The following is a 12,679-nucleotide window of genomic DNA, read 5'->3' on the forward strand; positions in this document are numbered from 1 at the left end:
GCCACTCCCCTCCCTCCATCCCTCTCTCTCTCTCTCTCGTCATCCACCCCCTAGTACCAGCCCAATCCCGGGTCACTGGAGATCCCGCGGAAGTGGGTCTCATCCCTCGTGTCCCTTAGCGCAGCCATGAGCCAACCAGGTACTCTTACCCATCGGTGCATAAATTTAGCTCTTATCATAATACCCCGGAGGTGGGCCTGCAGTCCTCTAGTGTAGTTAGTATACGAAGTACTCATCGAGTGGAATCTGATGCGTGCCAACGTGTCGAGCTTGGCGCGATCTATCAGGTCTGTACTTGATTTCTCTAATAAGAGCAAGATGACGGAGTTGAGCAGAGAGCCGTAGTAAAGCTCTTCAACGCTTCCACGCTGTGCAAAACCGATCATGCTTTTCCTACTGCTTTGCGACGTGACTCCGGAGGAGACGGGATCTCGCCCGTTTCCGAGTTAGCGCCATCATTTTTGTCGCTAACATGCTCGGCAATCGGGTCGCGAGGAAACCGCTTTCCGAGGGCGCACTTGAAGTTTGCCCACGGACGGCAAACGTCCATAACCATAAGACGTGATAAAATTACCGCCGCCTTTGGATCATCAGACTATCTGTTTCATTACTCTTGGGTTAACGGAGTTTATGTGGTGACAACACTCTCATATAACCAGCAATTTATGACAATGAGACGAAAAACTCCTCTTACGCAAACCGTCCCACTTCCACTACCTCTTCCTCCAGTATTCTCTCCTCTGCGCCAAATTTGACGACGGCCAGCTTCCGTGTCCCCGTCCCATTTACTCCGTACTCGCCCTCATCCCTGTTCCCATGCAATTCTTCCTCATGGGCGAGTAAATCATGCAAGTTTGAAAACTGCTGGCCGCAGCATCCATAGTCTCTCCCAATGGATGAGTGGGATTTTATGGACCCGGTGTCCGGCCACTCAATTTCAAATCGCAATCGTTGGTTGTTGGTGGAGTGGCTGTTGGTGGATTGCGTCGTTTTGGATGATTTCGACATGATTGATCCTGCGTACTTCCTTTTGTTTCCCTCGAGAACTTTTCCGGAAAAATTCGAGGAAAAGAGGACTTCACTTCTTTCCATAAGTCTAGGAGACGGCAGGGAACCCATAGCCTTTTCAAGGTCCGTAAAGAGATCCTTGGTCGTGGAGGCGTCGAGCTCTTCAGGGGGCCAGGGGTTTTTGGGCCTAGTCCAGGACGCGGTTCTCACATATAATAAATCGTTCCTATGGCGCAGGAGGTCGACAATATGAAGGTGCGATTGCGCTGTAGCATAGTCTAAGGGTGTGAAGCCCGCCTTATCCTTCCTATTCGAGTCGACGGGCCGAAGGTCGGGATTTGTAGGTCGGAAAAGAAGGAGCATTTTGACAACGTCATGGTGTCCGCTTTCAGCCGCGAACGAGAGAGGCGTTCGTCCAGAATTATCGCAGGCATCTGGATCTACTTCGCGAGACTGGAGCAGAAGTTCGACCGCTTTCGGATATCCGCGCTGGGCAGCGAGGGATAATGGCGTTCGACCGGATCGACTGAGGCAATCAAACGGCCGCAGCTTTCTATCAAGAAGGCGGCGGAGCATGGAGGTATCCCCTTTGCTCGCGGCGAGATGCAAGAATCCCAAACCTTCATCTTGACAGGAGTCGTTGGCCGCGAGATGCGTACACCAAATCTCGTGCATAATTTTGATGGCGGGGAAAGAAGCCTTATTGTAGGCCGCCAACAGCGGGGTCGCCCGTTCCGCACGGGCATCGCGGGCATCGTGGACGAGGAAACATGCACGACGCTCTGGCGGCGCTTTTCTGCACAAGTCGACCACAAGACCTAGCTCACCAACGCCTAGTGCTAAATCGATAGGGGTTCGACCAGTATCATCTTGGAGATGTGGTTTTGCCCCTTTCTCGATGAGAAACCTGGCGACCAGGACCTGACCGTGTGAGCATGCGATATGCAAAGCGGTGCAGCCCTGCAAATCTTTCCTGTCAATGTCCACGGCTCTGAGAATGCGCTCAAGTGGTGAAGCTGTATCTTCATTTATACTTATGTATCTGCTTTCGCCTTCAAATAGGCATCCGTTGAAAACGAGACTCTTATGAGGCAGAAGTTCCATTATGATGTGAAGCAATGTGCGACCATGTGCATCAAATGTAGGCGTGATGTCTACCGATGCCGTCGCGAGGAGTAAAGGAAACCATCCTACGCCATTCCGGGCGGCGACTGAAAAACTGTTGTGGCCGATGGAGAAATTCGATGGAAGATCCGACCCTCCTAGAGCCGCTGTTGTGTCGATGAGCCGACTGAGATGACTACAATCGTCGACGAACCGCGTTATAACACCTAAGTCCGTTATACCCCGCACTAATGCTTGCTTGGACAATAGACGTAGGCTAATAGAGGAGGCAGCTCCCAAGTGTCCGACCTGCCGGGCCGTTTCAACCAAAGCCGTGAACCTTTCGACACCCATCGAGTGAAAATCTTCTCGGGGACTGTTGAGAATCACGCTCTCAACCAGGGACAGAGTTGCAAACTTGATATAGGTAGATTCGGTGCTTTTCGTTAGGCGATATGCTGAAAGCAGAATGGAATTCTGCTCAGCTATCTCCGCATCGAGAAGCTCCACATTGGGATCTCGTCTGTTCCGCCTCATCATATTCAGGGCTGAGTGCCTCAAGCACCTGCGACAGTCGTCAGGCATGTTAGCTACAGCCATCAAATTTCCTGATTTCTTTTGGGAAGTACCCTCACAAGTTAACGTATTGCTGAAAATCCGGCCCCGGGACTCTATGGGCATCGCCGACCTGGAGTGATCCGGCTCTCACGTTTTCAGAGCATGGCCAGCCCTTCAACACACACCGGTTGCATTTCTGCTGAGGCCATTCTCGGTCGACTGGTTCGCACTTACTCGTTTCTGAATGTTAGCGAAAAGAGTAAGCTCGGCGAGGGTGGGAACTGTATAGGGAGGGAGAGCCGTACTTTCTGCTTGTCTCTTCGGCACTGAGTGCACTTTTCGAAGTTGAGTCGCCGGGCTTTCTTTGGCATTTCGAGTAATCCTTGGGGGAAAAATGAATGGAAAAAGAACAATGAAAAGAGAGGATGAGAGAGAGAGAGGGGGGGGGGAGGGAGAGAAAACACTTCACGGAGAAGGACGGAAGGAGAGCAATCCCTTGGTCGAGGGGTTGCTGAGGAGCATATTTCTAGCAAATTCGAAGGATACAGCTCTGCCCTGGCGATCTCTGGCCTCCCCAGGCACTGGCCAATGATCCCCCTTCCTCAAAGCCACAATTCACAGCTACTTTTGTGTGAAAGGCAGATCTCACGTCGTACAGGCCTCGCAGGCATCAGCTGAAGGCAGAACAACGCATGTTCACAGTCGGCAGCAGCTGTTGAACCACTCTTCCGGCCAATAAGATCTGTCCGCTCTGTCGCACGTTCAGTGCGATGAGAGTCGACGCGTTCTCCCTTCCCCAATTCATACCCCTGCAGAGTGGATGGACAGGTTACAAAGTTACCAAGTACTTGCATGAAGGACGGAGTCCTTACATTATGAAGTACAAAGGTACATGCTGATAGTGATTCTAGTATTATCTGTACAAACCTCATGGAATAATACATATACCGCAAACATGCCCCCTTTCGATTCTTTCAAGAAAACAGCATGTGATACTCCCCACTCATAGCCCAGATATCCAAGACTTATAGAGGGTTCATGATTACGCAGGCACTGTACTATAAAAGATCTAGCGGTGCTTGCGCTACTTTCAGAGATGTCCTTGGAGGTGTACAAACGTCTCTTGGGAATATGAAACTTTGCTCGTTCTGAAAACATCTTGACTTAACTTGGGCAGCACCATCGTCATTCACCAGTAGGAAACGGTTGGGGTTCCGTTCACCTTGTCGAGATGAGGCTCCAGAGGCGTCGTTGGTCCTCTGAGCTTAGTTTACAACCCATGCCCTGAGTTCCTCGGTAGTGATTCTAGAAGGTAGAAAGAAGTAGGATACCAAACGTACCCCACGTAGTTACTAATAGGTAAATCTGTAGTGAGGAGAGCTAGCAGTACCTCTGTCGAGGAGCTTTGCCTAGTGGTAGATGTTGTTAGTCGGAGACGTGATGGAAGCTCGGATCCTGTTGAGTTTCAGAGGATGATATAGCTGGACGGTAAGACCTAGGGCGGACTTCGCGCAGTCTATTTTTAGCCCGAGGTTCTCTATATATTATTCTATATATTGTATTTCTTATTATGGCAACCCTTCATTAGAGTTATATGTCTCTTTTTTCGGTGAAGATATTAATAAGGACAGCAACGAATCCCCTTCTACACAACCAGAAACAGTATCTAGCACATCGCGAAGACCAAAGTCGAAGGCATTGAAATATAGGCACCGGAACAGCGAACCGCTGTCTAGTAACTTCAGCCAGTACCTCGATATGTACCAACAATTTGCCCCCACGAGAAAGGAACGTGGATGAGGCGACACCAAGTCACTCGGGACAGCTTGCATGCATCCATTGCACTTATCTGCATTAATCACTTGCATGAGGTGCGACATGGCGGTGGGTAGGTCGGGAGAGACATCTGATCATTGCACGATGCCAAAAGTAGCAGTAACTTTCTAATTCAGTTTTTTTTGCGAAGGGGAGGGGGGAATTTCAAAAGAGCGAATGATCAAAAGAGAAAGACATCCAAGACACGACAGTCGAAACGATCAATCCATGAGTGGACCCGGCGCTCGTTCATTTACCAAACAACGGGCAACTCCGTGATGCCAACATCCTTGCTGAGCGGGCTATACGCGACCTGGTCAAACGGAACACCGAGACGGAGGTTAGGTAGTCTTTGGAAGAGTGTGCCTAAAATGACCCTCGTTAGCTTCTCGAGAAAGGTTCTGTGGTAAAACGAAAGGGGTATAGACATACTGAAAACAGCCTCGAGCTCAGCGCGGGCAAGATGCTCGGCGATACACCTGTGGGGGCCATATCCGTAGCCCAGTCCATCGACCTTGAACTCTCGGTGCATGTCGAAGACGTCCGGGTTGGGGAACACGTCCTCGTCGCGGTTGGCAGACTGGTTCGAGGCGATGATGCCCTCGCCAGCCTTGATGTGCTGTTGCTGCTGTCAGCATTGCGATCCGGAGCTTTTTCTCGAAGGGGATGTCTTACCTGTCCGCCGAGTTCGATATCCACCTTGGCGACGCGCTTCATCGCCATAGCAGAAGCTGTGTGGTACCTGCAAAGCTCATTGACGAATTCCTTGGCGAGCGCAGGCTTGGAGATGAGCTCCTTGAGCTGATCCGGGTGCTTCAACAGCTCCACGACACCCTGCAAGATGTCAGTTTTAGTTATCGCAATGTAAATACTGCGGAGTAATAGTGAAAAGACACACCAGCGCAATCATATTCACCATGGTGGCATTTCCAGCAACGAGGAGGAGGAAGGCGATTTGGACGGCGTCGGACTTTTCGATCTCGCCGGTCTTGAGCTGCTCAACGACGAGCTTGCTGATAAGATCGTCTTTGGGTTCAACGCTACGGAGTTCGACGAGGTTTTCGAGGTAGTCGAGGAGCTCCCTATACACCGATTAGTGTTTTTTTTTCACCGCGTTAAAAATCCCGGTTCGCGTCATATTGCTCACTTGTTCGCGTTGGCGGCCTCGAGGGCAGTGGAGCTGCCGTTGGTGCGAATGGCGTTCTGGGTCGTGAGGTAGGCGAGATCTTCAAACGGAACGCCGAGGATTGTGTAGATGACCTATGATGGCCGTATTAAAAGGGGCGTGTCCTAGCTTGGAGAGACTATGCGCGGACCTACATATGAAGGCAGTGGCAGAGCAAACTTCTCGACAAGATCAACGGGCTTGGCACAGCCGCCCTTGATCATTGCATCGAGCAACTGATTGGTAGTCGACTGGATATAGGGCTTCAACGATTCAACGTGCTCCTTGGTGAAAATGGGTTCGACCATGCTCCTATTCGCAGTGAGTAAATCATTGACCGACTAAATCACAATCGTTCCAATTCGCCCTACCTCTGGTGCATGTGGTCTGGGGCATCCATATCGACAAAGGTAGGCTTATTCTTGGCAGCAGCCACACCTCCAGCCGACAGCTCTGGGAATCCAGGTCTCGTCCGTTGCTATCCTTCAAGTTAAAATCCCAATTCTTCTCTCCAGGAGATGGAGACAACTCAACACACCTTGGACAATCGCTGATCGGTCGCGACCTTGCAGACATCGTGATACTTGGTCACAAGCCATGCCTCGGCATCATTGAACAGCTTAACCTTGGAAACCGGCGCTGTCTTGCGAAGCCTAGCAAATTCGGCGGGCGGCTCGGGGCCGGAGGCGCGGTTGAAAGGGAACCTGGGGACTTCGGCCTGAGCCATGGCGGTCGCAGAGAATCTTCGAGCTGGGCAAGTGCAAAAAGTGAGTTGAGATCGGGGAACAAGAGTCCTTGGCGAGAGTAGGCGATTCATTCTGTCGAAGGAAACGGGAAATAAACTTTCTGAAGAGGGTCTGGGAGAGCGGTGGCTTTTGCTTTTATAGACTTGAGATGAGCTATACGTGAGCTATAGGTGGGCTAAGTTAATATAAATCTTTCTTTGCGTCTCTCTATCTCCGCGTTTCGGTTTTTGGTGTTCTGTGTCTCCGTTCAACGGCATCGAAGCGAGATGCATGGCCATCAGTCCTGGTCCCGCTTCGCCCTTGTTATACCCCGTCCCCACGCAACCCGTTTAATGGCGTGAAATCAATGCCACGACGGTTTAATTACATCATGGGCGAATCAGCATCGAGATGATTTTTAGTTCCAGGGATAGAGTTTCCGCCTTGCCGTGCTCTCCGTACGAGGTTAGAAACTCACTTCACACCCTTTGCCAAAGACCGTGTGAAGGAGGGAGCAGCGGAGATGCTTCCACCAAGTCTCTCCTGACGACACTCGGATTCCCACAACGAATGCATCGCTAATGGGCTGATTTTTGGCTATTCGTATAGTTAATATCTCCGTCGGATACAACCGGAGCACCCGGGCCTGGAAAACACTGTGTAGGTTCTTATGGCTTGGCGGGCTCTGCTCATGCTTTTTGTCCTGTATCTCGTAATCCCGTGGGCCCGGATGCGATGTCCGCGGAGTTGCCAAAATCCCAACTCTCCCTGCGTCGAGCCGCCGCGGAAGATCGAGATCCACATCATTTGCACATTTGCAATGCCGGCAAAGTCATTGGACCGTCTCATGCCACGCGAAGTATTTGGAATCTTTTTCTTCTTTTTTTTTCTTTCTTCAAGATTGAATCGTATTCCACCCCTTGCAGTGCCTGGATCTGGATCGGTTGCCGGGATCATAAGACCAGGAACTCGGGCAATTTTCCATTTTTCTGCATTAGACTGTGTTGCATCAACACGCGTTCCTGGTTCGAGCGGGGGTCCGACGTCTCCAAGACGAACTGTCGAGCATCAGTAAACCCCGCCCGAGGAAGTGAAGAATTCTGAGGGTTCGCCAAGGCCTTTTTGCCTGTATCGTATTTGATGTGGATGTGGTAGGATCAATGAGTATCCGAGATCGCCCCTTTCAATTATAAGGCCACATTTAACGGGATATAGATGGATCGGATCCCCGGACTCGGCCGGTAGGCTATGTTGTTGTCGGATAGTCGGATCTCATCGGTGCTACCCCATTTCAAGACAACGAGGCCGGCACGCAACATGTACCTGCCCGCGGGTTAGTAGCCCAGTAAGTGCCTCACCGCTAAAGAGCGTGCGCCGGATGAACCCGGAGCTGATGACTCCACTACCCAACACTCCGCACACGGGTTCTCCGCAGGGTCTATTACGTCTTCGTGTTTCTAGGCAGTGTCAAAAGTCTTAGGGCGACCGAACTAATGAGCCTGACCGCGGAGTTGAAGCGCTTGAACACATTCTGGGCGGGGCCTGCTTCATGCTCCGAGGATTCCCAGAATTTTCACGATGATATTTAGCGCTGTGGAGAGAACCGGAAGGAGTTCGTGACCGGCGCGATACTGTAATTTGAAATACTAACGTTATTATCCTCCGCTCGGAGGCAGGCTCGGTGGGCAATCCGCTCGTCAAAACATCACTCTGTATTCTGCCTGTTGACAATAGGCGTTTCTGCGACGTGACCGGGAAAAGCTGATTGCGCTTTCTGCTATTGGCAATGTCAACTGCCCATGCGAAATAGTGAGTGTTTAATGTATGGAATAAATATAATATTCCTACACTTAAGATGCTGAAACATTACTCCAGGCACGTAGTTCATCTCCCTGGCTCCTATGGCTCAACCCCCTCATTAGGCTTGTCCTCCACATCGCCGACCTCCTCTCCGACCTCATCACCCTCTTCCCCGCTCGGTTCCCCATCCTCGTCTCCGCCCCCAGCTTTCGGCGTTGCAGCCGGGGCACATTCACTACCCCGGCTCCCCCGACTCCTCAAAAATGGAACCTCCATCCATAGCACTTCACTCGTCCGCGGATCCTTGACAAACACGATACGGTCTACTGCCTCACTCCCGTAGTAAATCCAATCGACAGCCTCCCACGCAAGGCAATCGTAAGAGCTGACCGTTTGGCCGGGCAAGTCGCTCGTCCTCTCCCTCTTCACGTCCCAAACGAAACGCCAATCCTCCCGAATGACGACGTTTCGGTCATCCGTCTCATCCTCCACTTCGACCTCGGTTGGGTATAAACGCAAGATAGGCCCCGGCTCGTAGTTTGGAATTAAATTCTTGTAGGTGACGCCGAATATTTCCCTCAAGGCGTGGATGATATCTGAGCCGTTGTAACTAAGCGAGTCTAGAACTAGGCTGTTCTCGTCGATGGCTATCGTCCCGTTGAATGCAGCGTCAGAACATCCAGTGAATGTCCCCACATATCCTAGTTCTCCCGTCTGCTCCCTTGCCGCTTGATGAATGGCCGGGATGAGCGTTGCAATCATGGCGTCGTTCACGATGGTGACAGCACTGGAGTCACCTGCCGCCAAAATGACCAGCCCAACGCTGTACTCGTCGATAATCGATACTCGCGCTCGATAACCGTACGCGGCTCCATCCTTGGTAAACACAGAAAACGTGTGACCTCCGGTCTCCGTCTCTGGATCGTAATTGGGAAATACCGCGTTGGGGGGAGGTCGGTAAATCTCCCATGGCATGCCGAAGAACGAGTGCCGACTTCCGGCAAACGACCGAGGCTGGAGCCACTGCCGGACCGCCATCGGGCTATCGAAGATGGTGTACGTGATGATGCGGTAGACGAAACTCGTGAGGTCGGACAGCGATGACACGAGACCGCCTCCTGGGGTAGCGTCACCGAACCAGAAGCCGTAGCTGTTGTCTACGGGCGGGACAACGGACGAGTTGAGGAGGCCCGGGCTTGCGTAGGTGTTTACCATTCCGAGGGGACCTGTGATGTACTCGTAGAGCACTTGGCTGTAGGTCTGGTCCGTGGCGGCGCTGACAGCGTACATTAGGAGGGTAAAGGCGACGTTAGAGTAGACGGGACGCTGCATTGGAGGAGCCACTGGGTGTGAGTCTTTAAGCCCAACGATGTATTCTAGGGCCAGCACGATAAGTCAGTCCTATCATCGGCAAGGTTCGGCACTGAGCTGGTTGTTTGTGCTACTTACGTGACTTTGCGCACCCAAGGTTGAGGCCGAAAACATCGCACATGAGATAGTCACTGTTTGGTATTGGCGGTAGTCCGAGGTCCTCGAACATGTCCTTGAGGTAGTAGAACTCTGAATATCCATCTAGCATGAACTTGTCAGCAGCCGACCACAAGATAACATATCCTCTAGGACTTCACGTACAATTCGGCGGAATGCCAGCCAGATTCGACGCAAGGGCCCGCAAAGTAACGGTATCCCAAGGAATCAAAGACGGCGATCCTCCCAACCCAGGAAGATATTTCGTAATTGGATCATCCAGGTTCAGATTGCTCCTAATCAACACGGCATCCGTAATGGCTTTCGAAACGGACCCAATCTGATACTGCGCATTCCGATCAAGGTTCTTCGTGCCTAACTCGGTGTTCTCCGCGAGATGGTGATACTCCCATAGAGGCTCTCCGGGACTCTTCTGACCCTTGGCTACGAATGCAACTGAGATTGTCGTGTTTGGTACGTTCCATCCTGCATTTATCTCTCCAGCTATCGCGGAGTTGATGGTCGCTTCGAGCTTTCCGATGGCCGCGTCGAATGTTGCCGACTTGGTGAGGTCTGGCTTAGGGAATATGGGACCTTCGGGGCGGCATTCTAAGCTGGCTGCTGGGCGGATGAGCGCCGAGCCGCACAGGAGCGCGATGATGCGTGACCAGGACGCTCGGGGTTGCATCATCCTACGCAGGGCTCTTACTCGAGCTTGAGGCCGGGGATTTGAGGATAGGCAGCGAGAGGAAGTTGTGGATAAGGATCCATTGGCCTTCTTTTACTCGTATTATTATCTCTGGGGTGCTGAAAATTGACGAGCTTCTTCGCCTTCATCAGGCTAAAAGCTATAGTTAGATACAGATCTCACTAAAGAGGACAAGACATCATCGCCAATTACCCGATCAAGACATCCGACATTGCCAGAATTTAAGGAAGCTCCATTTTGCAATAATGTGAAAGCATGGGGTATTCTCCGAAAGGCCAATTGGAAGGGTTCAGAAACTAGATCAATATCTACCTCCACGCAAAGATAGGGCTTTCCCCAAAACGCCAAGCAATGTCGATTTAAACTTGATGCCGTAGCTACCACTCTCTTTTTTTGCTATCCGGACATTGTGACCGGCAATTGCAAGATAGTGGCAACGGTGATGCTTCAAACACTGACGGAGCAAGACAAGCTCTAGAAGAGTAAATGAGGACCACAATAGAGACAGTGTTCAACGACAAAAAAACTTAACAAAAAAGGGCATGATTTTCCAACGCTGTGAAGTTGAAGCTGAAGCCTCGCTTTGAAAAGCCGGAGTACGCTCCGTGACGCATCGAGGATCTGAATTACGCCAAGACATGACAGGCAGCCGATGTTCCGCATACAGAAGCCTTTATGAATCACAATCACGAGTCTTGGGGGTAGAGTGAACCACCGAATAGGAATAAGTTTTACCTTTTGACCGTCCAGGTCCGCGCAAGAACATCGCCCAGTTAGGTTTGATCCCTTTCTTGTTTAGCCCGGCCTTCTTGTTGTCGCACCACTGTCACATGCGTCCTCTGACAGATTCATTGACGGGCATCGTTGGCTTCGGCCAGGTCCAATCGAATCATTGGAGAAAGGTGCGTTCTCTGTCAGTCTGAATTCCATTGACAAGGGCTTCATATTCCTCTGAGCACCAGTCGCAAACAGATGGAGGGAGGGGGGTGTCATTTACTCTCACGACCACCATGGGACGGACCGGGCAAAAAGAAAAGTGTTGAGTTAACGCACCGAGAAGGGGGCACATCCTCTAAGTGAAGAAGTCGAGTAGGTGACGCATTTTTTTATCAACATATCCGCACATATGGTTGCTAGAGACATGGGGGAAGAGCAGAGGAAAAAAAAAAAAGAAGGAATGAAATGCCCAAGGGAGGAATCGAACCTCCGTTTCCACGGCCACAACGTGGCGTACTAACCACTATACGACTTGAGCTTTTATTCCCTGTTGTTGTTGGGTGGCCAAGGGCAGATCTGCCTATGTGGACGTTTGGTCTGAGGGATAATTCGCGAAGTGCATGAGCTGTGGGACTAGTTTCTTTCGGTGAAGGTTGTAGTCTGTGGGACGCCGACGCATGTGGACAGAATTTTCTGGCCATTCTTCAAGATATTTAGCCCTAGCCCTGGACCATTACTTTCCACATTTCCACATTGATAGAACAAGACAACTAGCTCGTGGAGACTTCCTCCCTGTTGATGAGGAGGGCAATGAGAGATGGCGCTCAAGATGGTAAGATCATGGGCAATATCATCGTGGACTTCTGAGTCTGCCGATCTTGCAGGTTTAATATCCCTGTCAAAGAACACGTCTAGATCCTCCCAACTATTCTCTCTCGGATAGCAACGGCTCAACCCGTCCTTTGCACTGTCCGAGCCAGTGGAGACTCGTGTCATCGTCGAACTTGTACGCTCTGCCAGATCGGACTGAGCAGCATCACCGATTTCACTGACCCCTTCTAGTATTAACCACTACCGTCGTGATCTCTATATAGACTCAGCCACCTGCCTAACCGATCTGTGTCTGTTAAGGGGTGGCTGGGGAGAAGCAGTATATCCGGGATTGGGAGTGGAAGAGCCTTATCCCGCTCCCTCACGTCAATGGAGGGCAGTGTAAACTCGCGGCGTAGGCGTTACTTGTCTCGGATATAGAATAACCACTTGCCTCCAGTACTCTAGGGGACTTGTCGTCGCTTGTTCGGGCGGCAGTCAGGAGTCATAACGGATCGCAAGTAATATTGGTAGGAGGTTAAGATGAGGAAGCTTGATTGTATTTTCTGTGTACATGACCTGGTGGGAACATCATCCCTTAAAGGACCACTGCCCAGAAATCAGCCGTAGCGCTGGGCAGTTCTCCTCTGGGCGGTTCTTTTCCAGGTGACTTGTGACGGCCGAAAGGACTGCCGTTCTCGTAATAACCCTCCTTTGAAGACCTCCAGATTTCTTGTTCATAACTGCCCAGGACGATTTCTTTGGGCCGGAGTAGTTAGATCGAGTTATTAGAGGAGAAGC

General features: G+C 51.1%; 2 protein-coding genes and 1 pseudogene across 2 annotated transcripts; all 3 read right to left on the reverse strand.

The window, feature by feature from the left end:
* Positions 1–690: 690 nt before the first annotated feature.
* SAPIO_CDS4620 lies at positions 691–2,112 on the reverse strand (annotated as a pseudogene; the record flags this gene model as incomplete).
* A 2,626-nt stretch (positions 2,113–4,738) lies between these two features.
* SAPIO_CDS4621 (Nitric oxide reductase (NAD(P), nitrous oxide-forming)) lies at positions 4,739–6,377 on the reverse strand (the record flags this gene model as incomplete). Its single annotated transcript, XM_016787125.1, has 8 exons — positions 4,739–4,851; positions 4,918–5,104; positions 5,161–5,319; positions 5,384–5,567; positions 5,633–5,745; positions 5,806–5,962; positions 6,022–6,128; positions 6,189–6,377. The coding sequence occupies 8 exons, from the start codon at positions 6,375–6,377 to the stop codon at positions 4,739–4,741; spliced, it is 1,209 nt and encodes a 402-aa protein (XP_016643234.1).
* A 1,897-nt stretch (positions 6,378–8,274) lies between these two features.
* SAPIO_CDS4622 (Uncharacterized protein) lies at positions 8,275–10,330 on the reverse strand (the record flags this gene model as incomplete). The annotated part of the gene is made up of 3 exons (XM_016787126.1): positions 8,275–9,551; positions 9,625–9,747; positions 9,808–10,330. The coding sequence occupies 3 exons, from the start codon at positions 10,328–10,330 to the stop codon at positions 8,275–8,277; spliced, it is 1,923 nt and encodes a 640-aa protein (XP_016643235.1).
* Between the last annotated feature and the right edge of the window lie 2,349 nt (positions 10,331–12,679).

Source organism: Scedosporium apiospermum, assembly GCF_000732125.1.
Source record: "Scedosporium apiospermum strain IHEM 14462 chromosome Unknown SEQ_SAPIO_0093, whole genome shotgun sequence".
Taxonomy (NCBI): Eukaryota; Fungi; Ascomycota; class Sordariomycetes; order Microascales; family Microascaceae; genus Scedosporium; species Scedosporium apiospermum.